The following is a 27500-nucleotide window of genomic DNA, read 5'->3' as shown; positions in this document are numbered from 1 at the left end:
TATAAACTTGAAACATGCTCCTGGCCTTTATTTTTAATCTTCATTTAGCTTCCTACCTGCTGCAGCTCTGAGAGGTCCAGGAATCTGTTCCAGCACCATAAAAAAAGTACAGTCATCCTAGTTAAGTCCACACTATCTCACTTATTTATTGCTGAGTATAAACATCTTCACACATCTGTGGGCAGGTTGTTCCCTCTGTGGCTCCTTCATAGCCTGTGGCCTGATGACTTTTTTGGGGTTAGAAATTTAAATGGAAGGAACAAAGAGTCTTTCATCCCCCAGCTATAACTGAACTGGACCTGTGTACCACTCAGCACAAGATGCTTAAGCTTACGCCAACGCCTGTAATGTCAGAGTCAAATAAAAACCTTGTCATTGATAATGGTGGCAAAAGGGGTAGCTTACTCATTTGTACTTCACAGAGTATCTGTGTGGAAAACAATCCCAAACTATGAAGATAATCAAGTATTTCCAGAGGTGTTAATTTGGGAGCTTCCATTTCATTTTAGTAGACCACAACTTCAAATCCGAACTTGAATATAGACTCTTTCATTGAGCTCTTTAATCAAATTCATTTGTAAATTAAGCTACAAACAACCTGTCAAAGCCCATTAAGACACCTGTACAAAACTCTCCTGGAGTATGCACTGTACACCACCACGCAGTATAGCACATCAAGCCTCAGATCTACACTGCTCTTCTCTGTGGCTTTCTGCAAGACTGTTGGATGCACACATCCTTTTCAATGGCCTACATCAAACACAGTTTCCTGTTCACATACAAAGTTGGAAATACTAACATAAGAATGTAAGAATGCCAGAAAATCTGGACAAAAGTTATTTCTTTTCATTCACTGAACTGATGGCCACCTTGCTGAATTTCATTATATACCCCTTAGGAGTTTAACAGTCCTTACAACCTTAGGAACATACCCTGTATGGAGGAAAAATCAGCATTATTTTATCAGACATTTATCTCATTCCACAAAAACATTGACTTCCAAAGAAGTCTGTATTTCTCAGTATATCTAGTACAAAGCTACCTACTAAAAAACACATTAAGAAAAAGCCTCACATATTTAAATAGTATGTAATTGCAACAAAAATTCCATTGAAATAAAAATCACAGCTGATACTGAAGCTCTGCAACCCTGACCTCCATCAACAGGCTCAACATTAATTGTCAAATCAGTTCTTCCTCTTGCCTAGCTATGGGGAGGGTAACTTACAATCATTCCCAGGAAAAGCACCAGGCTCAGCTCCATCTGCAGCCTGAGCCACCAGACACAGACAACTCTTCTAGTACCCCATAACAACTATCCCATTTCCTCATTCCAGAGGTGTCTGAGCTCAGAAGCCAAGCTATTTCCCAGCACAGAACCAGAATGGGAAGGGAACAAAGTTTTCCCTCTCTGCTGCTGAGAACTGAGTGGTGCTTTTCACAGTCCGGTCACAGCCCAGCATGGTGTCGGAGCTGCGTTTTTGCTTAGAGCTCAGCGAATCCAGGATTTGGTTTTGGGAAACTTATGTGCTTCATGAGTTGTGAAAGAGTCCCTGGGTTAAACACAGTGGGGTTTTCTGAACACAGAAGCTGGGAATGGAAGGAACATGTGGAAATTTTGGACTCTTTGGGGAAACATGTACAAGGCATGCCTCACTAATAACTCACTATGAACCAAGGCAAAATGTTCCTCTGTGTCAGTAATGATATCTTCTCAGTTTGGCCTTTTAATACTGATGTCAACAGAAGCCCCATACAATTTTAAAGGTAGAACATGATTCAGTAATTTTTACCATAATTCTCTACCATATTTTATAGCAATAATGCTGCTGCAGCTATGATGATCTAAGGACATAAGCACAGCAGAATTTGAAGTAACAGCTTATATTAAAAACTTAACTACCACCAAAACAGCTAACATAATCTGGAAAAGCAGGAATGTATTTCAGGTACAAATTCTTTTTCAAGAACAGAGCAAGCAAAAAACCTCCAGCTCAGTTACCGAAGTCAAACTCAAAACAATTATTCCCAGTCTACGCTTATCTTATATTTGATAGTGTTGTTTGGTCTGGAGTTATTTTTATTTTAAGAAATAACTTTAATATTTATTTTTAAGGAAAAAAAGAATATTAAGGAAATAAATTTCTTGTCTTAGTTTTTAAGATATGCATTATAGCAAACACAGAAGCACTGAACTCAATATCTGTGGGGTAATTCTGCCATGGCCACCACTGTGCTGTTGTGGTGAAGGGCACACCTGTAAACCATCACAAGCCAGCCCTGCCCCTTACAAATATTGTGATAAAATGAAAATTTATTAGAAAAGTCACTGTAAGTGGCTAATCATGGTGGGAATCTAACCATGATGTTACTGGTGACCCAACCCCTGGCAGTCATCCTTCAAAAACTCCTATATATATTTCTGAAGATATATGTGTTTGTGTGACACACCTTTCAGTGCTGGAGGATACAGTCAGTAGCTGAAGAAAACAGAGAACTTGCTAAGTTAAGGTAATACCATGCTTATTTTAGTGATATTTCTGGACTTTCTGGATACTTGGGTACAAAGATATTTTTTATAAAATCCTCTAATTTATAACTAAATAAATTAGTTATTAATTTAAAAGAAGTGTGCATTAGAAACAGTTTAGGCCAGTAAAATTTAAAAAGCTTAACTCTCTTTATCCAGAGGCCAAAAGGAATCCTGAAAGGTTTGCATAGTAATGTCTTTTGATAACTGCCCACAGGAAAAAAACTTGTACGATCTCCAGAATGAACTTCCTGCTAATTGTTAAGTTTTGATAACTGATGATAAAGCGTGAACGACTTCATCTACCACAAACTCAGACAATACTGTCTGGATGCAGTTTGGAATGGAAACTGTCTACTTTCATGTTTAAATATTAAAAGACAGAGGGGCGGGGCTCAGCTCATTTTCCCTGAGCTCAACACACCGCAAACCACGGCAGTGCCACCATTCAACTCTTGTCCACAAATGTCTATCCACCAACCTCAATACATTCAACAAAGAAAGCTCATCTGTACTTTACAGCAGCAGAGGCTGGAGCATATAAAGACAACATTGCTTGCCAGGGCTTATAGAAAAGTTTGTGGAAGCAAGAAGCTCATTTCATTTTGGGTCCTATCTCTGCCCCATGACATCAACAACAACCTTGAAGATGACTGTAGTAGACTTAAATATTTAAAGGCTTATGTTCAACTCATTTCAGCACATATGACCTGACAGACTGAAGGACAAACATCACAGGTAGAAGCTATCACACAAATCAATACTACTGTGTCATTCCATATAGAGACTGTCATAAGAAATGCACATTGCAAGACACTTGCAAAGTTACATGGACTGAAATATTTATAATTGCAGAGTGGACTTGACACAAATGAACATCTTACTTTAAAAATAAAAATACAATCCTTATTCACAGCTGTGGTGAAGGTATGAGCTGATGGACCTCCCTATGACCTTGTTTTCTAGTCTTTTCTAAGCTTTCCATTTTCCTACTTTTATCAAGTACCTCTCTTTGTTCTCAAACACTTCTCAAGGAACTTTTATTGCAGTAATTCCCAGTGCTGGGAAGTTCATCTACTGGCAATGGTTCAATGAGACCCCTCTAAACATTACTGTTGCATCACAGACCAGGGAAAGATATTTATGACAATTTCATTGCAAGTCTGGAAAACTCAACTAACTCTGAAACACAGAACACCTTCTAGGTGGGACAACTACAAACTATCTAAAGAGTTACATTTGTCAGATCCCAAATTTGGGTTGGGATGACAGAAGAGGGAGAGCTTTTGAGTCTATTTTCAGATAAAATTCACAAAGTGATTAATATTTATCACATGAATTTAAACAATTTTATCTTAATAGAATACAAAGTCCAACAGAGGCTGTAGTAGGTATGTTTACACAGGCACCTCTTCACCTGTCACAAGGACAGAAAGCAAGAATTATTGAAAAGGATTTGAAAGAACAGACAGTTAGAAAACAGAGTAAGGAAAATGGTATCAAATTGAAACTGCATGGACAATTTAGGCTTAAAGAATGTAATTACACAAACTAAATTATGGGAAATTCTCCTTCTGAGAAAAACAGGGCATGGTCTTTAGTCTGACAAGTGGCCAAACACGTTTCTTAGCCTGCTCAAAAAACTCCCTGTAGCACCTGTGTCTCATAGCACTGGAGCAATCCACAGGGAACTGGAATCCAGTCTGTAAATCACAGCACACCTGAGCACAGCTCCCAACACTGACACCATGTAAGATGGTTCCTTTTGTTTCTTTGATCAAGACTAGAGACTTTTATTCTAGATCCAGCAGTGTAGTGAGATAAGCCTGTGACTTTAGTCAGGATGGTTAAAAGCAACAGATTTTTCAGAAGAGCTCACTACTGGCAGCTACTGCTTTTTCAGCTGACAGTAAGATCCTCAGTTCCTTTGATTTCAGCTGCTCAGCTGAACATGAATCTGATAACAAATATATATATATATATAGTGGAAAGATATTATAAATATACAATTAATAAAGGTGTGGAGGTTGAGTAGTACTCACCTGTTGAGTAATGCTATCCACTAAAACTCCTGAACCTGCCCTTCCTATTTAAATAATGAGATACTCTACTCCCTGGGTTTGTAGGGCAGCACTACTACAAGTTACACATCGGCCAGATGCCTTGATGGATTAAGTTCAGTATCACCAGTAGCAGCCATTGCCAGCCCAGACTCTGGTGTTCCCATCTCAGTCAGTCTCACCCAGGGTGATGTCTGACCCTGCCCTGGGAGCCCCTCACCCACCTGCTGTACCCCATCTTCTCATGGACCTTCTGAGCAGGCTGGGGAGAAAGTGCTGCAGCATCTCCTCTGCAGGGCACGAGCCTTCTGCCTGCTGCAAGTGTTTCAGTTCTGGGAAATGAGAGGGCTGAAGGCAGCAGAAGCTTTTCTTATGGTTATTTTTGTCAGAGAAATGATTGGTGAAAGAACTTGAGAGCATGTTCTGCTTTCAGAGAAGGAGGACAAGCACTCAGGAGAAGTTGAGGAAATTTTCTATCTTCCTCCTCTCCCCAAAAATCTCCCTGTTCTCATCTTTGAGTGAACTGGAGATAGCTCACCAGCTCTGTTTTTCCCTCTCCAGAAATAGTAGCTTTGGGTACTCAGAAAAACTCTCAGATATAAAGCTGGATGCTATTAAAATGTTGATTATTTTTCAACAACTGTATTGCACGAAAAGATTCTGAACTTGGTTTTCTCCCATCTGTAAGTCTAATGCTGCTGTTCCTATGCAAGCAAAGCCCTCCATTCAAAATCAGTCATGTTCTCTACTTTTTCTGTTTTATTATGATCAAAATGCATATTTATACCATTACATAAAACTCATAGAATATGTAAAAGCACATAACCACAACTGCAGTAAAAATGGACCAGAAAGGACTTCAATGATATTAAACTAGCAAGTGGTTTAGCTTTTTTCCAGAAAAGAAGTCTCACAATGAGTTTTCTTTGTCCCTTAAATGAGACAATTTTAACATAGTAGTTTGCTGTGCTTTCAGTTTGTGTGTAAACGATGTAACAAAGCAATACAATTATTTTTTCTCACAGATTGTAGTGGAAAGCCTGAAGGAAATTTTCTTAAATTTGATGCTTACCTGTTTCCCCAAAAGAATATTTATCTTTCAAATAAAATTAAAAAAAAATAAAATAGGAGTTATATTATTGGTAGCAAAGGTTTCAGCATCCACTAAAATGTCATCTAAAGTTGCCAAATAATTACTTACATGCTGCTGATGACTGTTTGTTTAGGAAAAAGGAGATTTAGCTGCTCACATGTTCATTAGCACACACAGAGAAATGGATGAAAAATTCTTTTGGTACTTAAAACTGATGCCATGGCCGCTGCTTACAAGTATTTCTAATACACAGTGGGTAAAAAGTGAATAATGACCAGATTAAGATATTAAAGAAAAGCAATGATTGAACTTTTTTTTCTTTTTTATTTTAAAGAAATGAAGCAACCAACAAAAATGCCCCTTCTTTTTTCCTGGTTACTCTATAAACCAAAAATGCTTGAAGCAGATTGCCTGTTATTTTAGCAAATATGGTGATTTCTGAGCGTGCCTGTGCTTTTACATATTTGAGTTTTGCAATGATTCAGGCATTATTGCTCTGTAATAGGTGTGGCTGCCTTTGAAATGTAAGCTCACAGCTTCTGTAGTCAGTGAACCATTGCTGATAGGGCTGACTAGTCAGAAGCAAAACTGGCTAGTTATGAAACTACTATAGTATATTCTTTATCTCATACACATTTAAAGGATTTACCTATCTATCCCACTGCAGACCTACTCATTGAGTAGGAGCCAACAGCATATGATTGTGTTAATTAATCTGCTATTGTGAGTAAAGGAACAGCTGCAGTGGTCTCGTGGATACGTTGTCAAAGGAAAACAATGTAATGTTAAGCTTCTGACTGCATATTCTGTTACAAAGGAGGTTTACGAGAAGTTAAATTCATAAATCACAGATCATTTTTATAATAATAATAAATATCATCTGACCTTTAAAGGAAAGGTTTTAGCATTCTTAATTTCAGTTTGAAATATGTTCTGAAATACGATACTTAAGCTTTAACCCAATTCTTTGTTTTGAAAACAAACATTCCCCAGAAATGATAGGAAATGGTAGTAGCTATAGAAATGACCTCTGACTGTACTAGATACATGCCATTGTAGTTTTAACAAAGATCAGAGCCCAAAATATCAAGTTAAAAGAAGAAATTGTTGGCTTCCATCCAATACCTCTTCTAATAAAAACACAATTTCCAATATTATACAGAAATGCAGAATGAAAGGAACATTCATTACAGGGAAAACACTTATTATTTACATAGGATTTTATCTTTTTTTTTTTATATGGAAAAGGGTACAAAAAAGACTTTTTTTCTAAGTAAAATAACATAATCACTTTTGTGATTCAAATCTACCCCCTACCAAATCCTTTTGGACAGTATATACATCAATCCTTTCATAAACACCCAAGTGGTGACTGACCCAAAAGAGAGAACAAACAGAATTTTTTTATGGCTGGCACTTAGAACATAACCATAGAAAATTATGTTAGAAATTCAAGTGGAAAAGTTCCACAATTCAAAACTCCCTTGATTAAACAGGAACCTTGTGCCATGGCCAGCATGATTTTGTGAGAACACCTTGAGATCCTTTTAATTCAGGAGTGAATTGTTTTTTGAATGAACAGAGGAACATCTGATACAACACTTATTTTAAATAACGGGGACCAGATTCTCACTGGGTACAATCAGCAGAGCTCCACTGGCATTCATATGCTTATGCCACTTTACACCAGCACAAGATCTGGTCCAAAAAGTACTATCTGTCAAGTAAACATGTCAAATTATAGAATTCTTGCTTTGTTTTGTTTATTTCTTTTGACAGCTGTACTTGGCTTTATTGGCATATATGCTTTTGATTAAATTAGCTGCTATTTTATTTCTCTTAAATCTTTCACGTCTGTCATCTTTTTCTTTTCTCCTTATTTAAAAAAATCTGTTAAATCTGTGAAAACTAAGACCCAGTCCAGACCTCTGGTACACTGGAATGACTGATGATTTCAGAGGAACTATGCCAATTTAAGGCTCTACAATGTCCTGGCAACAAAAGAGATGTTTCACTTCAACTGGAGTGGAACATATAAGAAAGTCAGAAGTAGCTTTTTTCACAATTTTAGATGTGATTTAAAACAAAGAAAAAGAAGGGAACATAATTTTAGATACGAATCACCAGCGTACAACTTGGTAACCCAGCAGTAACTGCATGGCACCAAACAACAGATTTCAGTCCAACAGCAGCCTCCAAGGAAAGAGAGAAGTGCCAGAAATTAGGACCCCAGTGTTTCAAACACACCAAATAGATATCTTCCAATTTAGAGAGTTGTTCACAATAAGAATCATTTCATGGCTCACAAAATGCAATATGACCTGTGGATACCCAAATAAATTAATAAACCTAATAAAATCAGTGGATGTCCTTTGCATTTAGAGAATGTTGTTCTTCAAAGTAAATTGCATTTGTCCATCCTGTATCCTCCAGAAATAATATATGAATTTTGAGGACTGCCATCTTTATCTGGGCTCATACACTTATTAAACAAATCTGACTATGCTTTCTTAAAATACCAGCACACACCTACTTCCTGAAATACACACACACTACTCACCTCAGCTGTGCAGAATTGCCAATTGCTTGCACAAGATCATTAAAACAACACTTTGGAACTTCAATCAGGCTCTGTGATTCACCAGCGTCATTAATAACTGGGTTGATGACTTCAGTGAGGTTGATTGGGTTGGGTCTTCATGGATATTTAGTATTATGTTTCTTTTCTCAAGTCAGAATTCTCAAATAGAACAATTTATTGGACTTTTTAAAGCCTGATTAAAACACTGCTATCAGCTGAGATTTAGTTTGATGCTACCCACTATTTTCATTTGACAAAATATGCCATAATTTTGGAGAAAATCATATATATATTTAAACAGGAAATTACAGCTTTGATTACAGTACAGTTCCTTTCAGGCTAAGCAGAGAAGAATGCATGGAGAGAAGCAAATTCCCTAAGTTTCCATAATGGAAATCTAAAATGTTCCCAGCAAATAATTGCAATGAAAAGGTACATTGGAATAAATATTAAATTCAGTCATGCTTATGACTGGAAGGTTACCCATGCAGCCTCAGCATCAGATCTAATAACGTTTTTTCCTGATATTCTCTTTCCTTAGAGATCAAATGAATCTATTCTGCCAATTAACATCTGATTTTTATCTCTGAACCAGTTTGTCCTGGATGTTAATACCAGTTCATCAAATTGATGCACGTTCTTCTGCAGCCAGTCAGCAGCTGGTAGTGAACCTGTATGAGGTGAGAGAGGGTTTTATGATCCTTTGGGTGGCCAGGAAAGCAAGTCAACTGAGGGTGACATTAGGGAAGAGTGTGTGAACTGCCCATTTGGCTGTTAACCATTGCTAAAGGTCTCTCCAAAACACAGAACATCCTAAATGGAAATAAACTCGTCACCAACAGCAGGCATCTACCTTTTAATTAATGGAAGTGTGAAGGGTGTTGCAGCAATCTGATGATTGCTTATGGTTTTCCATCAGTCAACATGTGAAATTGGAACTATTCTAGGAGATTCCATCAATTGTCTGAGTTGAACAACTAGTGCTGCTTTAGCCATCCGAGCTCAGCAGCCGCTACTTATTAAAGCTGCCTGCTTAAAAACTCACACTAATTTCTATTGTAATTGCATCTATTTCAATGGACTGGACATTTGCCATTGTGTGACAGAAAAAAAATGGCCTCAGCCAGTTCAAGAAGAATAATGCAAATACAGAATTATCAACCTACTTGATAGCTGATACAATAGTACTTTTACTTTGGACCTACCCGTGATGAATACTGGCTGCAGAAAGATCTGCAATTTTCTAAAAAAAGAACTACAGAATCCAGCTACAGAAACTCAATATAGGCTAGCGTATAAATCACCAGACTGAAGCTCAGGAGATGCTCCACTGGCTCTTTCACTGGAATACTGAATGACCTCAGGCAAATTCTTTTGCCTTCCTTGCCTAAGTTTTGCAGAATATGGAATAGAATTAGCAATATTTTACTTCTGCTCAATTTTTTTGAGATTTATCCATTAAAAAAAATATTGTAAAAGCCAACTGTTTATGTAGTAGATATCTAGAAGCTGACAAAATGATGCTACTTGAATCTTTTTAGTTGAAATAACGAGTTACTATAAACAGATTTGTCCATCTTGGAATAAAAAACAGATCTCTAAAGAAAACTTCTAAAGAGAAGTCAAACTGGATTCCAAAACCAAGGCAGCATAAGAAATGGACACCATTTATAAAGAAACGATGCATGCAGAGAAATCTTTAAAGCCTGTGAGCCCATACCACCCCAGTGAGTCAGATAGACTTTCCTGAGATATTGTCTTCTAAAAGCAGAGACAGCAAAGCACTTGACACTCTCTGTTGGCAGAATAAAGATGCAACCACTTCTAATGGCTGACTTCATACTGGTATTCTGGCAATTGCTCAAATATAGGTATTTCAGCAATTAACTAATTTTTTTGAGACTTATTGTACTAACTGTTCTTAGTTTACACTGTCCTTATTCATAAACCCTAAGACCTGATCACAACCTTAGTTAAAACTCACTCCAAGAGTAACTACAAGGAAAGTGTTCCTGCCAAAGGCCTTCTCAGCAAGGGGACACCTGATTAGCTTCATGGTAAATGTGGTTTTAGCCAGTATACAAAAGGGACAAAAGTATTGTTAAAAGAAAATCAGGAAGATTTTTGAATCAACAGAGCAGGAAGAAGAACATTAGCACAGATAAGAATATGCAGTTTAATCACTATACAGATGAGAGGTAAAAAATAATATACCATAAAATTTAAGTAAGAACAAAGATCTTCACAAATATATTTCCCAAAGCCCACTCCCAACCAAAAGAGACTGTAGGAACAGCTAGTAGCAACACTACACAATATTTCACCTAAAACTTGATGGCTAAAGGATGTTTCTATGTGGTAGGAGAAGATAGACACTACCACCCAGGAGCTGGTTGGTAGATAAAAGAATTTCCTAACCTGATGGTACATGGAAACTATGCACTGCCTCTGCTGGGGTAACAAATAAAAGCTACAAATTCAATGGCTTTCAATCTGAAAGCTCTAAAATAAATAAGCAAAACAAAACAGCAACAGAGAAAAATACTAATGGGTTTAGACTCTGTTCTGCTCCCATCCCAAATGAAGATGACAGCTGGGGACTTCCAGCAGATCCACAAGAGAATGAGGATTTCCTATCCACAAGCCACTGTCACTCCACATCCCAGCCCCAGAACAAAACATCTGATCAGGACATTAGGAAGTTCTTGTCATTAGGCAGTCACCTGGAAACAGATACTGAACAGAAACATTGGAAACACTGGCTGATTGCTGGATATCACTTAGCACTAAAAATTAAATAGCAAAAGAACTAAAAATATCTCCTAAGGGAAAGGTAAAAAGACAGAAGGAGCATAAACAGTGCTTCCTTTTGAGACTGAAAGCAATCAATGACAGCAAGACAAACACTAGGCAGAATGCAATTTCATTCCTGACAATACAGAATTTAAAAACCTTAATTTTTTAACAATTTTCAGTTTACTCTGACAATGGAAGTTGTCAGAGAAATTGTTTTAAATGTGCCATGTATGATCAAGACTTAGTATCTCATAAGGAAACAGATTTAGGGATTTTATGTTGACCAAAGCCTAAAATCTGTAAGCCCTGGTAACCTCCTTTAACCAGGTAAACTCTGTTAAAGGCTTCTGATACAAGGCCAATATAGATGAGAAAAAAACTATTCAGTATCTGAGATCCAAAAGAAAAGGGAGTTTATAAAGACTTGTTGGAAAACCAAAACATATAGAGGAATACTTTTTTAATCTAATTGTCTAAGCCAGTAGTTTGAGAATGCTACTGGCACAGGTGACCAAAAGATCTCAAGAACTTTAAAGAGTTGAGAGGCAGAAGAAATTCATTAAAACCCATTGTCATGAGGTGCTAGGGCAAGAGAATGAAAAGCTGCTGCCTTGTCTGTTTTTTGACTTCTTTGAGACAATTCTACTGGCAGATTTTGCACCCAAGCACTAACACAGACTATGAGACATCTCGTGTTTCTGCCAGGAGTCCCAGTGCAGGGGACTCCAGTGGAAGCAGCCTGCAGTACAGAAGGCTTAGGACTGCTTGTCTCCTCTGTTCCAGAATAGCAGATTGCTAGAAACCTTCAGAATCTCTAAATATAAATGCATTCTAGTGAAAAATGAGAGGTGGCACATCAGAGCTGAGTCCTCAAGAGCTGAGTTTCTTAGACTGTGATTTTGGGCAGAGTGCAGTGAAGGAGCCACTGTGCACATGGATACCTCCTGAATGTGCCATGCACTACGAGGGAAGTGGGACACACCAGATAAATGATTTGGTATCTTTTCACCCAGCTGGAGTTCACTGCCATTTTAACTGTCTGCAGCAGTCTTTTGTAGCTTTAGAGTTACTGTATTCCAGAACCCAACAAAATATGCAATAGCAGCCCTTCAATTACATCCACTTCCAGGGAAGAGCCATCCAGGAGACTGCTGCCCAACCATTGCACAACAAAGCTCAGCAGTGTCAGAAATTCTGGGGATCTGCTCCAACAGAGCACTGATATTGGGTTGGACTCCCATAGCCAAGGCTCCCACTTTTATATGGTGCAGCCAGTATCAAAAAAAAACAAGTCTTTTCCACACAACAAAAAGAACCCCACCAACCAAAACAAACAAACAAGAATCCAGCCCATAAACAAACAAACCAAATTATAAACCCCTTAAGACATGGTATTTTACAGTTTTCACTCAGGTCAGTGTTTTTCTGAGTATTTTCACTACTGCATTATCAAATCCTGTAATAATACCACTTTATTTAAGGTATTCTCTTCATATGCATTAGAACTCTCATCTTCTGGAGCTGTTTTTACTGGGACAATAAGAAATGGGGGGAAATTATTTTTTCTAGATCTTTATTCCCTTGCTCAGTCACTAAGAAAAAAAGCCAACCACATCAAAATGAACTAGGTTAGAAGACAGAGAGGCAGACGAAGGCATGCACAGGTCTAGAACCTCCAGATACATAACCAGATACAGATATACTTTAGAGTAGTGAAAGGATGATGTTGAAATGAAGTAGGGCTTTTCCCAGTCTGTATCTGTTAGTACAGAACAGTCTTTTCTGTGTATGGCATTGTCTTGTGCCCTGGAAAAAGCATTTACAAAATTCTCCCAACTTTGCAGTAATGTTATCGGAGAATGGATATATTCTATTTTTTAAAAAAAATCTATTCCTGAAGCAAAATAATTCTTATTGAACTGTGACAGAAAAAGATCCAAAAGGAATTTTAATTAAATAAATTACAACAATATTATTTAACTTTTTTTTTTTAATATTGGTAAGTAAAGGAAGGAATATGCCTGTTCTTAATTTCATTTGGTGCCATGATGAAGTAGAAGCACTGGAGAGTGGTAATCGCAAGAGTAATTTTAGCTGCACACTATAATATGCTGGAAGTGACTTACAATGGCATCATTATGCAAAGTCTATTATATTTGTCAAAGCCTTTTAAGTAACAGCAATGGAAACAGTGAGAAGAATAGCAAGATGGGCCATCAGATGAATAAGGAATCTTATTCTATGGAAAAATATTTGCACACCTCTTTTTGAATCCTCTCATGTTAGTTTTAATGTTAGGGCTCCTGCAAGGAAACAAACACTTGTACTGATTATATGGGTCAAGACTTATTTTTTAGGAGATAACACCTCACTATATGAAATTACAAATTTGTAAGACAGTGCAGAACCACTTAAGCAGCTATTCTTAGAAAACAAGATTCTTATCTGATCAAACATTTCTTGGTCCTTTATGAAGTACAAGTCAAAGGACATTAAGAATCACAGAAGAGAGACTGTTTAAAATACAGAACACCCAACCACTCATCTGGATTATACTATCCAGAATCACTGCCCAAATGGAAAAAGCATGTCCATTTTTTAAGTAGCATTAGTACACAGTGATTTTTTATGGCATCAACCACAAAAACTATTCTGGCTTACCAATCACAATACTCTCTATCCCAGCCTATTATCTCTGCAAACCAGTAGCCCAAAACTACTTAGAGAAATGTTTGGAACTTGTGCAGAAATGTCTTAAATGGATGGTATCTTGGTATCTCTTACCAGTATTTAAAGTTAACAATTAGACAAAACATAAAGTAGTCTGATCAATTAAGCAGGAAATCAGGGACCAGAGCATCCTTTGAGATGTATGCATTAAAGACAGTTGGAAGAACTGGATATTATTCTTTCTGGAAATTGTTTTTAAGTATATTACAAGAAGAAAAAATTAATCATATTCTTAAATCCTCTGAAACACAACAGCTTTCAGAGGAAAAAAATCATTGTAGGAGCATTGCAAGAAGCAGCATGAATAGGGTTACAATCTCTCCCAGTTTTTAAAGCCATGGACCCAATCCTCAGTACACAGGTGTGCATCTCCCTTTTACATTTTATAATAACATTAAGTCTCCCTAACAGTATGTTTGAAGTCAATACATCCACATTGAAAGGAGTTCCAATCATATGCACACAAGAAATGGCAGAAGAAGCTTTAAAAAGCAGACTTACTAAATCTTCAGTCAAGCCAGCCCTCAAAACTCATTTTCTACCACAATTTGCAGAAAGGAGACTCACAAAACTCATACACATATTAGTCTCTCACTTCTCCTCTAACATTTACAGGCATTCAAAAAAGTGTGGTTTTTTTAAGACAAAAATCTTTTTCTTACACTTAACTCTAAGTTTCTTGTTCAATTTAAAAACAGCAGCAAAATTAAACATTTTCTTAATGAAAAAACTACTGACTGCATGCATTGTAAACATCAACAGCTACTAAAGACATCTCCTAGATTTTATGTCCCAATTGTGTGATCCAGAATCCTAATTTGTCTAATGTACAATATAAGCAAAGCCAAACTGCACTGCAGAAATCTGAAATACCATTTCAACTGCTCTTAATTTACCTTTTATGACCCAAAGCAGGGCCTGAGATCTGCACTCCATGCTCCCACCACCTTTTGGCTATAGCAAAATCCAGTTCTGGAAACTCTACTTAGACAGAATCAATTCTTGTCGTACTTAATGTAAAACAACGTGAACTAAATATATCTGATCTTCTTTTCCATTAGATCAAGCAGTCCTGAAAAGCTATGGCAGAATTTGCATTCAAGATGCTGACCAATAATGCGTGTTTTAACTTGCTGTGGCAAATAAAACTTTGTGCCATATGGCTGATTAGAGATATTCTCTCTCTTTTTCTTCTCCTCTAAACAGCTGGGTGAGTAACAACAAGCAAAAGACAGTCAGCAGCTGCACACTGTTATCATTACTTTGATACTGCTTGAAGGAATCTAAGCCTTCCACAGGTATGCACCTGAGATTAGAGGCAAAGAGTTTTCCTCTCTAAATATGAGACAAAACAGCGTTGGGAGTTATAATTATGTTTTACAGGTGTCATCAGAACAATGCTTCCAAATTTTACCCAGAACAAACATACCCTCTTTCCATTTTGTGATCGAATTTTTCAAAGACCTTCAGGGAAAAGATATTATTGTACAAAGGCAACAACAGTGAGTAAATAAGTATAAAGGCAAACACTTCCATTGCAGACTTCCCAACTTTATCTATTTCACCCATGCAACTTTAGTAGTTATCCAACAGGATCTGCAAACAGAGCATTAACTGTCAGGCCGTGTTTGATTCCCATGTACCAGGGATTCCCAGGCTGGAATGCCACTGCACCCCCACATCTGGCACAGGTTGCTATTCAGAGGAGAATTTATGAGCCACGTGCCTCTGGCTCCTCATTTGTCAAAAGGTGTTTGGAAATGATAATGGCTAAAGGAACTTCACCTGATATTACCTTCTTTGCACCCAAAGTTTTAGTGGCCACAGGAATGCCTGAGCTGAGTGTCAGTTGCAGCTGGGGCTGAGTGGGAAGAGGGAATTTGAAACAAGAGGTAGAACAGGTTACAAAAGCAAGTTATGCTGTGGACACCTCTCTGCCCACACAGCTCTTGCCTCACTTTTACCATCCCATCTGAAAGGGAATGTAATTGATAGCTCTGAATGGTAACATATTTTAGGTCTTTCATTGCTGTTTTATTATAAATTAAAAACAAACAAAAACAAACAAAAAACAACCAAACTAAGCCACAAACTGCTGTGATAATAAAGATGTTTATAAGACAACTACAGCTGTGTTACCTCCTATCCCTAAAGTAAGTGACCCCAGATGTGGAAGGAAAGAAGGCAAACTGTTTTCAGCTTTCTCCTCCAGGGAGCTGGAGATTGCATTTGAGTTTGGACTTTGGAGATTATCAGGATAATTTCTCAGCTTCTTTGGATGGTGGTTCTTCCTTCAACATTAAATAAGTGAATGGGAGCAATATTTCCCAGAACAGCACAATTAAAGAGAACAACACAGAATCTATTAAAAAAAGCTAATTTTTCCATGATAAGTTTATATTTAAAAGGACCTTAGGATAATTCTCATCCAGTCATCATACTAAAAGTCACCACTAGAGCTGTGCACCCAGTCATAGGGTTAAGAATTTTGAGAGTTCATCATAAAACATGTGTAAAGCAGCACAAATCAAAGGAATAGTTGTAGAAATTTCACAAGCTTTTTGTCTCATGTAACACATGAATAGGAAAAATAAAACCCATTGGGTATATAAGGTTTCCAGCTAAGCAGGGAATGACAATTACAGTGCAGCACTAATTGTGGTCTTTGTGAATATTAAAGGTCTTTTTCTATGCACACAGATATATTTTCAGGACAGAAACCACCCTTTTATTGTTGGAAAGCACCTAGAAATCTCTGGACACTACTCTACCAGCAGCTGTGTTATTTTTCTTTAAGTTTAAGTTATTGCACATGGCATCGTTGCTAGGTAGGACTTGGCTTCCAGCTTTGTAACACTGATGGCTGAAGTCTGGGCTGGACTAAGAAACAAGCAAAAATTCAGAGGTGAAAATTACCTCTGTGGGGGTGGTTTGTATTTGTTAATGCCTTTTAAAAATTGTCTTGGATATTTGCTTGAGCAAGGTATTGCCAGTCTCTGCTCTCCAGGCATCCTAGCACTTGTACTCTTGTTGCTTTCAAGTTCAGTGTCACCAAGATACTTTCAGGCAACAGATCATCTAATAAAGAACAATATGATGTCAGTGTGTAATGACTTCTTGAGAAAAAGAGTGATGTTATTCACCAATACAAAGAGACAGTCTCACTTTCTTCTCCGATAAACAACTTGGTAATGAAAGATTTTTTTTAGAGGTATAGAACAAGTGAAGGAAATTTAAAGGGGCATAGCAACTTGTATGTTAAAAAGCTCAAACACCCACATTTTAAATATTAATAACAGACAGAGCCACTGATTCCATTTCTATTGACAGGAAATTAAAAAAATAAACACATAAAAATTCAGACGAGGATTTAAAAAAACATTATCCAGTGACAGAGTCTGAAGAAAGGAATATTTCTCAAAACACAACATTTACAGAAAAGCAGTAAAAATTATCACTATGCTCATGTTTGTACTAAACTCACATTTGATGTAACTGATTAAAATACAGTAGATGACACTGGTAGCTCATGCAGGATTAGAAGTTTTAAACTACAAATGCTGCAAGAGTGTACCTTAATAAGCACACAGTGCACAGCAGTCAAGCTCTGCCAGGAAGGCTTGAAGTGTACCTGTCTTACATTTTTTCCTATACTTTAAGTCCCCTACACTGCCCAACATCCCTAACATGCCCTATACATCTGTACTGTAAATGCAAATCAGGTCCAAATCCCTGAATATCTTTGTATTTTTTAATTCACTAATGCCACCAGCACTCTGCATGTAGCAAAAAGATGGTCATTAAGAAAAGATATCATGAACCATTTTTAAATAGAATACATTTACCACAATCTTATTGCTAGTCTTGGTTTTGTTCTTTAATAGTGCTAAATAGTCACTTGGGAAAGCATGTTATGTACAAACAGTGCACACAAAGCTTAATTCTTCTGCAACTTCAGACAGGAGTGTAAAAAGCAAGCTGGAGTCCAAAGGCAAGGAGGTAGAGCTCTAGTAAATCTGATGCAAAGCCTAATCTGTCTTTTGTCTGTACAGTCTGTGGAATATTTGAAAGGGAAGCAAACACACCAGCAAACATAGCATGTTACTTGTCTCAAGGGATGTTCTGAATTTCTGATCATCCACCCAGTCACAGATAATCAAAGGAAGGACCTAGCAAACCAAAAAGTTTTAGGGCAGGTCATCTATTTCTCCATCTCTGTCCCTTCATATAGGTTGCATTCCAGCTCATCAGCAGGCTATGCTATAAATGGTAAGAGTCTAAGAAAGTAGTAGAGGCAATATCTCTGAAAACTATTTCTAATGCTACTTCTGTGCACGCTTTGTTTTAGTAGGCAATGGAATGGATAGACAGCTTTTGTGGTTTCATCTCACTCCAAAGTGCAGTGCCTCTTCCTAGTGCACAGTCTTGCAAGATTTTAGAGAAATGACCTTCCTGTTGTTGGCACTGTCACAGGCAGACAAACCCAGATAGCTCAGTGCTAGCTGCCTACTGAGTTTGATCATTGGTGTGAGACGGGGTTGCACTGAAAAAATACCAACCACAAACCTGGAAGACTCTTAGTTCACACTCTTGCCCTTCTAATTTATACTTCAAAAGATGATATTAACTGGTATTAGAACAGAAAAGTATTCTATTTTTAATTCTCAATTGTAATAACCAGTTAAGAATACAGTAGCAGAAAATAAAAAATTAACTATAAAGCTAGCTGGCGAAATAAAACATACAAAACCCCTACATAATAAATCTTACGTACTCAAAAGCTGTGGCAAATTATCAGAACTGTACAGTGTTACTTTAAGATGGTGAAGAGTTGATGAGGCTGGTTGAAAAAAGCATGAACAGGGCCTCTTGCTTATCTTGCACCTGGCTCGAGCAAAGTCTCGGAGCTCTCATGGCCTGATGTTGTTTCAGTGAGGCACAGGAGAACATCAAGCCTCTGAAGCAGCCAAAAGCCACACTCCCTTCACTGTGAAAAGCAACACTTGTAATAAATCTGTTTCATTAAGGAGATAAGGGTGTGCACAAAGACCCTCTGATGAAGGTCAGAGAGCCTTTGCTGCTGCCTCAGTACGTGGAGGAGGAGGGCCAAAGTGTTTGTTCTACCTCTTTGTCAATTATAAATTCTGACAGGATAACGGAGACTCTCATTAAGCTCCATTAACATATTGACTTACACATCCCTCAGGATTCAAATGAAGGAGAACATGGGACATGCAATGCATGTATGACCAAAGTCACCAAACCCTGTCCATACCATGCAATTGTTCCATCCCCTTGGGACAAACCAAAATTTATAATATAAAAGGGAGGCTTCAGGGCACAAAAGGCCAGAGGAGGAAAACACCTCTGGAGAAGGAAAACACCTCTGGAGGAGGAAAACATCTCTGCCTGCTCAGGATCAGCCAGTGGATTGTGTCTCTCCCCCTCTCCTGAAGGGACGCCTTTAGGTGAGCTTTGCGTCTCCAACTGTGTTGGAGTACACCCGGGAATATTCACTTTATATATATATAAATATATATATAAATAAATAAAAATATAAATATAGTTATATTTACCTATAATAATTTTTATAAAATTTTATAAATCATATATTTATTTATAAATTTATATAAATATATAAAAATATATTTATAGCTATGAGAATCTTACTCTACTCTGTACATGACACACATCAGTATTCATTAGCCAGGGCATTTGCCACTGGCAACTGGGAACTTGCTTTCCTGTAGCTTCAGTAAACCTTCAATAAGCATTTGTGAACCTGGATCAGGCAAAGTCCTTATGGAACAAGATCAGACTTTTGGAACTGGATTGATAACTTCACTAACAGTGCTTCTGAACTCCTGCAAGTTCTTCTTTCAAACTCAAGCAGAGCTAGAGGGTTAAACTGGCTGAAATGAAGCCCAGCCGCACCCAGCCCCTCTGATCTCTGAGGACTGGCTGGGACACAAGGGGGTTCATTTTCTGCTAAATACTCATACCTTTAATGCAACAGCAGCTCACTCATCCTTCCACAGTATAAATGTCAATTGATATTCATACTATCCCTCTGAAAAGAGTCCAACTGCCCCACAATTGATTTTTTTTTTCATGGGGGAGTCAGATTACAAGGATACTCATTTTCTGGTTGTATTTTAAGAGTAAAAAATATTATTCCTTCAAGGTATAAGTACAGTTACAACCCATTTCCTTTAATCCTTTTTCTTCGGTATGATTCCACATCTGAAGCTGACAACCAGCATTATACAGTTGACTAAATATAGTTAAAGATACAACGAAGGAAGACACCTCCTCTACTTCATATATAGAGATGACATAAATTAATCAGCTGAAATGTGGGCTGTGTTTTTTTTTTTTTTCATTTTCATTCAAGAATTTGCAGAATTATTTTAAATTGATCTGATGACTTTCATGTTGTTTCTATTATAGTACCTGCCCATCAGTGACTGTTTTGAAAACTACTGAATGGAACCCAGTGTCTGAAATGATCACTATTAAAGAGTCTGCCCTATTTATTTTTATTTTTTTTTAGTCTGACCTTTTGTATCTTTATTCTCAATACTGTAATCTTCATTTTCTTTTTTGTTTGTCTCCTATGGACTTCTCTGTAAACAATGAAGACAGTTTTGAAACACTACCTTCTATACTTGCCAAAATTTACTCTACAGTTTAAGAAAGTCCTGCTACTTAATGTCTGGTATTTTCTTTGGCTACAGAGCCCTTTGAAATTCCGACTAGAGCTGTGAAAACCCAGATGATGAACAAGCACAGTGTATTGAGGATTTAACTTCAAAAAAAAAGTTTTCTAGCCCCATCAAGCTAAATTCAAGTCAGCAGTGCTGTTCAAATACAAGTCAGGAAGTAAAAAATACAAAAAATGTTTATTCAAACAGAATTCTTTCAATAGAAAGCATAGGAGCTTAATGTCAATCAAGGGCAGAAAATAACTAAAAGCCCAATGGGACAAAATCACTGGATCACACACTCACACTCACCTATCTTCTAACTGTGGTACCTGGACATCTTTCATTCACAGTAAAAACTGTACTTTACAAACACTGTAAATTGCATGTTTTACACTGTAAAACATTTCTATTCAGTTCCGCTCAAGTTTGGCTGATAAAAGATCATTTCATGCACTTTTGGGAAGAAATAATATGAAACTAGTGCCCTACACATTCTGATTCTCCACGGCTTTGCACAATTGTTTATACTTTTGCAAAACACATGTAAAACTGGCACAAAGTGCTACCGTTCTGATTTGTCTTTATTTCCCACTGTTAGGGGGAACAGCTTAAAAGCAGAAGACTGAAGGGAAGGACTGTATATCACTCAAGTGACCTTGCAACTGGGAATAAGCCTTGATAAACCAGTGTGAACAGCACGGACCAAGTTTAACAGTGCCTGCACGTCCACTTCTGTGCCCCTGCCTGGGCCCTGCTTTGGGGATCCCTGACTAGCGAGGTAACAGAAATAAATTTATTCTTTGCATCCTAGCCCTGACTTTGTGTTTATCCCAGTTGCCTGCCTTTATCCCAGCAAGATCTGGGAACAACGATGTCGTGGCTAGCAAAAAGGTCAAAGAAGCCAAAAAAGCTGAAAAAGTTGAAAAAGTCGGGGGCCGGAGAGGCTGTGGCGGTGAATCCCCACATTCCAGGATGGCCCAGCACCGAGCGCTGGACCCCTGTGGCCACTTTCCTTGCCACAATGGCTACTCCAGAGACGTGGCCCGAGATAGATGACGGGGTGGTGGTGAACCCCCACAGGGTTGAGATCGCCATGCGCGGGCTGCCCTGGAAAGCCGCATCCAAGTCCTCCCGCAAGCTGGCAGGGAGGCTGGGATGGCTCCTGGCCACGGGGCTGAGAGCTCTCGACAGGGAGGTTATAGCCCTGCAGAGCAAGGTGAGCGAGCTGGAATTGGTCACCTACGCCCGGGCTCGCGACTGCGAGGCGATAGCACTGCAGAGCAAAGTGAGGGAGCTGGAGCTAGTCACCTACGCCCGAGCTCTGGAACGAGAAGTTACAGCACTGCTGGGTAAAGTGAGAGAGCTGGAAAGGGAAGTTGAGACTTTACGGGCTGCAAAGATGATTGCACATGAAGTAACCACCACCCAAGCAGAGCAGTGCTACGAGCAGCAATGCACTATACAGCAGCTGGTGTCACCTAGGCATAAATATGTGGAAAATAAAGTGCTGATCTCCCAAGTTCGTGCTCCAGCTATGAAATCTTCACAGGATCCCAAGGAATGGGATGGAAATCTTTGGCGTGAGTACTCAGACTTTGAGATTGAGATTTAGCCAGATTTAGCAGATAGTGGGGTGGAATAGATCACACACATTTACACTCTGAAAGAGTTCCAATTATGCACTCCTAGACAAGGAAATCCTTTAGAATTAGAAATAATAATTCTTGATTATATAGTCTTATGGGGATTTTGGCCGATGACTGGATAAAAAAACAAAAAACAAAACAAACAAAAAAATAATCTGTAGAATTTTGGTCCAAGTTATTCCAAGGCACCACTGTACATTATACCCTGATGGGAAAATGAATGAAAGATGTAGCTTGGGCACTGCAAGAAACTGAAGGAATTACAGGCCAAAATAGCATGGCTGTACACCTTCAGTACAAAACACTGTGAGGACCAAAAATCTTTAAGATGGTGTCTTTCCCAAAATATTACCTACAGAGGAAATGGAATTGTTTATACCAATGGGTTGTGCAAACTCTTAATCTAGATGTGATCATTCATACAATAACTTCTGACAATGGAGTATAGTTGTTTTTAACTTATTCCTTTTTTTCTATATTCTCTGTTAATATCATATTCTCTGCTTGTATTTCATGTATCTTTGATTATTTCCTGTGCTGTATCTAGGGGGGGGGGTGGACTAGAACTATGTTATTGGTGTCACAAAACCAACATCCAGTCAAAGTTCAATCTGAAATAGCACAAGCCACACCTCTCTAATCTGTGTGGCAAATTACCCCATCTCCAGTTACCAAGCCTGGAGTAATATTGGCTGAAGGAGCTGGAGCAACCACATGTGTATCCCTGGAGAGAGATGACACTCCTGTTTTCTCCACAGGCTGGCTTGTTGTGCTTTTTAGGTTTGTACCATAAGCACATATCTTGGATAAGATTCTCCAAAATCAATATGTAAATACTTGTGTGTGGTTGTTTTTTACTGTAACTAACTTGCCCTTATTCTTCCTGGGAAGTGTCTGTAGAGCAGTGATGTAAACCTCATGTGAGGTTTAACTTTGATATCCAAGGCAGCTGCTCCCTTATATTTGTGAACCTTGCAACACTAGTTACTGGAGAACTACATCCCCCTTCAACATCATGAACTCTGTTCCAAGTTTGAAGGCATGTGCTGCTTTGACCTGGCTGCAGAACCAGTTGGCATGGAGGACATAATTCATTATCTTGAGGACTTCAAATCACAACCTGCCGGTGATGCCTGACAGAAGGGGTGGGGCACTTGACTCAGAGAATTATATGCTTATTTGTTTATTCCTTTTCCCCTGTGCTTAAGTGCCTCTGTAAATCCCATGTCCCACATTTCCAGCTCCACCAGCAGTGGTCTCTTGAGCAAGAATGGGTTAAAAAGCGGAAGACTGGCGAGGAGGACTGTAAATGGCTCAAGTGACCTTGCAGCTGGGAATAACCCTTGATAAGCCACTGTGAGCAGCAGCCAGGGATCCCCTGGCATGGACAGAGTTTAACAGTGCCTGTGTCTCCTCTGGTGTGCCTCTGCTTTGGGGATTCCCCGGTCAGTGAGGTACCAAAAATAAATTTACTCTGCATTCTATCTCTGAGTGTGTGGTTGTCCTGGCTGTCTGTGTCAACTCACACACCCACTCACTGTGCAGAGGTGTCAATGCCAACACACTGCACAGGGGAGCAGAGAATCAGGCCCCACAGTCTCTGAAGACACATTAGTACAGGCTCCTGTGAAAGGATAAGTAAGGACACTAAAACCACTGAGGAAAAGAACAATAATGTTTTTCATTGATAATGCTATACATGTTCTTAGTAATGAGTCTCTCAACTCACTCTAAGTAAAGCAATTGGCATGTTCTTTAGATAGAGCAACAGTACAAATACAGCTGTGTATATCTGACACACAAGCGTTTGATTTTGGACTTGCTGAATGTTCAGCTAGTTGATGAGATCACTTTGCTGTTGCTGCACATAAAAAGCAAGGTATCTGCAGCATGCTTAATTCTGATACTAATCACTCTCCTCAACAGACTGAGAACCTGCATCAGGGTCACTCCTGTGCATCTCTTTTTGCCCTCAGATATATTTGCAAAAAATTTCTATTCACCACAGGGGAGCTGGGAGGAGAACGCCTGGGAATTGATGGGCATCAATTGTACCCACAGCTGTGAGTTCTTCAGTTCTGGCTGCTGCAAACATACTTTCAGGTCTTTTCACAGTTCTTTCAGTGCAAAAGAAATGGAGCCTATTCCTTGGTGTTATTTCAGCAGCCTCACTGGCTTCAGTTTCTCTCCCCATGTTCAGATGGCTCCTGAAGCTGTCATCTATATGAAGACTGAGAGTAGAACAAGAAAGGTAGTGCAATCCTGCCATCAGACTCTCTCTTAAATATAGACAAACTTGCTGTGTTGAGTTTTTATATAAAAAGTAGTGCAAATGATGTTTGGTGGGTAAGTAACTAACACAGATTCCCTTGTACCACAGTATTTTCATACCTTTCCCTTGTCTGGATTTCACAGCTACCACTGTGCTATTGCATTGCCTGTGTCACATGGCCTTGTCCCTTTAGTGCCAGTGAGAGTTTGGTTTTCACTGCAAAGTATCAGGATGTTCAACAGCAAGACTCTAAAGAAACTGCCACAGAGACAATAAAATAGAAAGTGTTCTGTATTTGTTCACTATTTCTGCTTACCCTTTTCAATAATGTCCATTTTCATTCCTTACCCCTTTTTCAAACAAAGTTCATTATAATTATCTGTAGTAGTCACCATCAAATAGTCAGAATTTACACACAGTTACTACAGAGCAGCATCTGAGCAACCACAGTATTATTTCTGCACAGAATAGGAAATAACTGTGGTGACACTGATACCATTGAGTGGTAAATGTGGTTCTGTGTTGCCTTTGAGTTCTTCACTGTACGGGCACCATACCTGTTTCAAGTTACTTTTTCAGTGACAGAATAACAAAGACTATATTAATCATAGCAGATATCTACTTGATTAAAGATATATGTATATACTACATACCTAGACCCATAAGATCCATAAAAGAAAGGCACTGGAGTTTATAAAATAACAGCAATTGTCAACTTCCACTTCTGTAATTTTTCCTCTTTACATGTATATAAACACATCTATTTCCAGCTGCTAATCAAAATCAAAGATGTTCTATTCTTTCACTGAATTCTCTACAAATTATGAAAAATGTCTGTTTTCTCTTTTGTTCACAGAAATCTTTGAATCACCCTTAGGTCTGAGTCAGATCATACCTGGTATTCCATAAATCTCCCAGGAAAGTGGGAAGTGTTTAACATAGGTGCTTAAGACATTTCAGAAAGTCTTTTTAGACTTGCTTCGGTCCCTCTCAGAATAGTTTTATCAGACCATTAAAAGGGAAAAATATGTAGTTTTTGATGAATAGGCTACTCCCCTACCTTGGTGTTAGATAAGATACAAGTAGACCAGTTTTCAATTATTTTAGAATATGATATATGTGGTAAGGCATTCCTTAAAATGTGATGAAGAGGTCATCTAAAAGGAGACATAGGAGGAAAACATGGCTAGAACTCAAGAGAGAAATGAACAGGAAGCACAACTGAGAGAAGTATGACTGTATAAATCCCACTTACAGCAATTCTTACAGAGGACATTTAAAAAATAAATAGCAGTAACTTTACCGCATGTTTAGTGATTTTTCTTGGGAGATCTTTAACATTAACACTGCAGTGTCTCCATTGCTCCAGAAAGATCAGAAATGAGCTCAAAACACTAGACATGGCCCAGAAGTCCCATCCTTACTCCTGCCTCCTAGTCTTGAGTTTACTATTTAAACAAAACCCAAAGTATGGCTACTCCACTGTGTGACTGAGGCTGTCCATCACTGTGCTCCTGGGAATGTCACACTCCATGTGCCTGCTGTGCACAAACAGAAAATACCACACTGGTGTATCACCCTCTTCTTGGGCCTCTGCCTAATGCTGCCTTCCCACTCACTCTTGATAATACTCACTGACATGCTAGCCTGTGAAACTGCAGCCAGGCTCCTGGGGTTACTGAAACCCCAAAGTCACTGTCCAGCACACTGAGACTGCAGCTGGCCCAGGCAGTGAGGGCTGAGAGTGCAAGGGGGGAGCCTTCACCACAAACAAGGGACAGCATTCTGTTGGTACAGGCAACTAGATCAAACCATGACTAGTAAAGATGCCACAAGTTCAGGCTGGATTTGCTAGTGAGAAGGGTGGAGGGATGCTCCACAGATGGCAAGTGTTAGCTCGAATCTTCTTAAATTCTATTTGATTACCACCCACTGATGCAGTACTAACCCATCAGTAACAACGGCCCTGTCACAGTTTCTCAAAAACCCCTTAGATGCAGCTATCAAATGGACATGAAATGGATCAGAATTCATGTATTTTACACTCAGAAACTGTCTCTGTATCCCTTATGGAACTGTAAGAGCTACCAACCCCTGGTGCAAGCCAGCCTGCACAGTAGGGACTGCAGGGAACAAGCCCAGTTCCACAGACACCTTCCCTGTATTGGGACAGGCAGGCAATGTTCTTTGGTTTAGCCCTAAGGAGACAAGCTTACTTTCATTACCAGAAAAATAGAGTGGTGATGTAGCCATCTCTCTTTTTAAGCTCTAGGGACTTGCTTTTATCCAGATCAGTAGTTATGACAGATGTCAGCTGTGGGGAAAAAAGGAGAGTCCAGTTTCCCTGCACTGCCAAGTCACAGCAATTCAAGCCACCAGGTATGGAAATTTCTTACCAACATCCACCTGCTCTTTTACCAAGAATTTTGGCAATTTAATTTTGCCAAAATTATTCAGGGCTTCAGGATCACAAAGCGTATTCCTCAGCCTCCCAGAAAACATCAGTCTGAGACTCACAAACCTTCCTCCAGGATTTGGGGGTTCGTACCCTAACTTGGGGTGTGAGATTAGGGCACCTAGGCAGGCTCATCCAAACCAGTGACATTCAGATGTCCAAATCAGCATCAGACTTCCCAGAAAGGTAATGTTGGGTTGGGCTGCATTTTCAGCTTTCCCCATGCTGTATTAGAGCTGGTTGTAACAATTTTGTGGTGCCCCTGTAAGTTGGGAGAATGGCCTCAACAAACACTAAGAAACAACATGCATATATAACACTGAGATAGAATGGAAATTACATTGTGGTTTTCAATTTTCCAGAGACCAGTGATACCCATTTTATCTGTGGACACCCACAGACTACAATCTGAGGGCTAAACAACAAAACTACAGCTTAGTCTCTTTTCCCTGGCAATAAAAATACTTTTTTTTACATGATCACATTCTCTGTACCAATAGACCATGTTACTTGAATATGTCATGAGAGGCAGGAAAGAGAATCAGTCTGTGGCCTTTCCTTTACAACAGGACTTGGACATGTGCCTTGCACCACTCCATTGTGTCCCCTCCACAGCTCATAAAGTATGTG

General features: G+C 38.7%; 2 protein-coding genes across 3 annotated transcripts in view; one reads left to right on the top strand and one right to left on the bottom strand.

Moving 5' to 3' along the window:
* Positions 1-27500, bottom strand: part of ZNF536 (zinc finger protein 536) — a 340782-nt gene that overhangs the window by 148882 nt on the left and 164400 nt on the right. The gene's annotated exons all lie outside the window — the stretch shown is intronic.
* Positions 18894-23634, top strand: LOC107209990. Its single transcript, XM_015640264.2, has 2 exons — positions 18894-19258; positions 21096-23634. The coding sequence occupies exon 2, from the start codon at positions 21369-21371 to the stop codon at positions 22107-22109; it is 741 nt and encodes a 246-aa protein (XP_015495750.1). The 5' UTR covers positions 18894-19258; positions 21096-21368; the 3' UTR covers positions 22110-23634.

This window comes from Parus major, chromosome 11 (assembly GCF_001522545.3).
Source record: "Parus major isolate Abel chromosome 11, Parus_major1.1, whole genome shotgun sequence".
NCBI classification, from domain to species: domain Eukaryota; kingdom Metazoa; phylum Chordata; class Aves; order Passeriformes; family Paridae; genus Parus; species Parus major.
Note: the sequence above shows the minus strand (reverse complement) of the source record. Positions and strands in the feature narration are given on the sequence as shown.

What these genes read in the sequence shown, in the direction of transcription:
- LOC107209990 (XM_015640264.2), top strand. Translation starts at nt 21,369, where the DNA reads ATGTCGTGGCTAGCAAAAAGGTCAAAGAAGCCAAAAAAGCTGAAAAAG.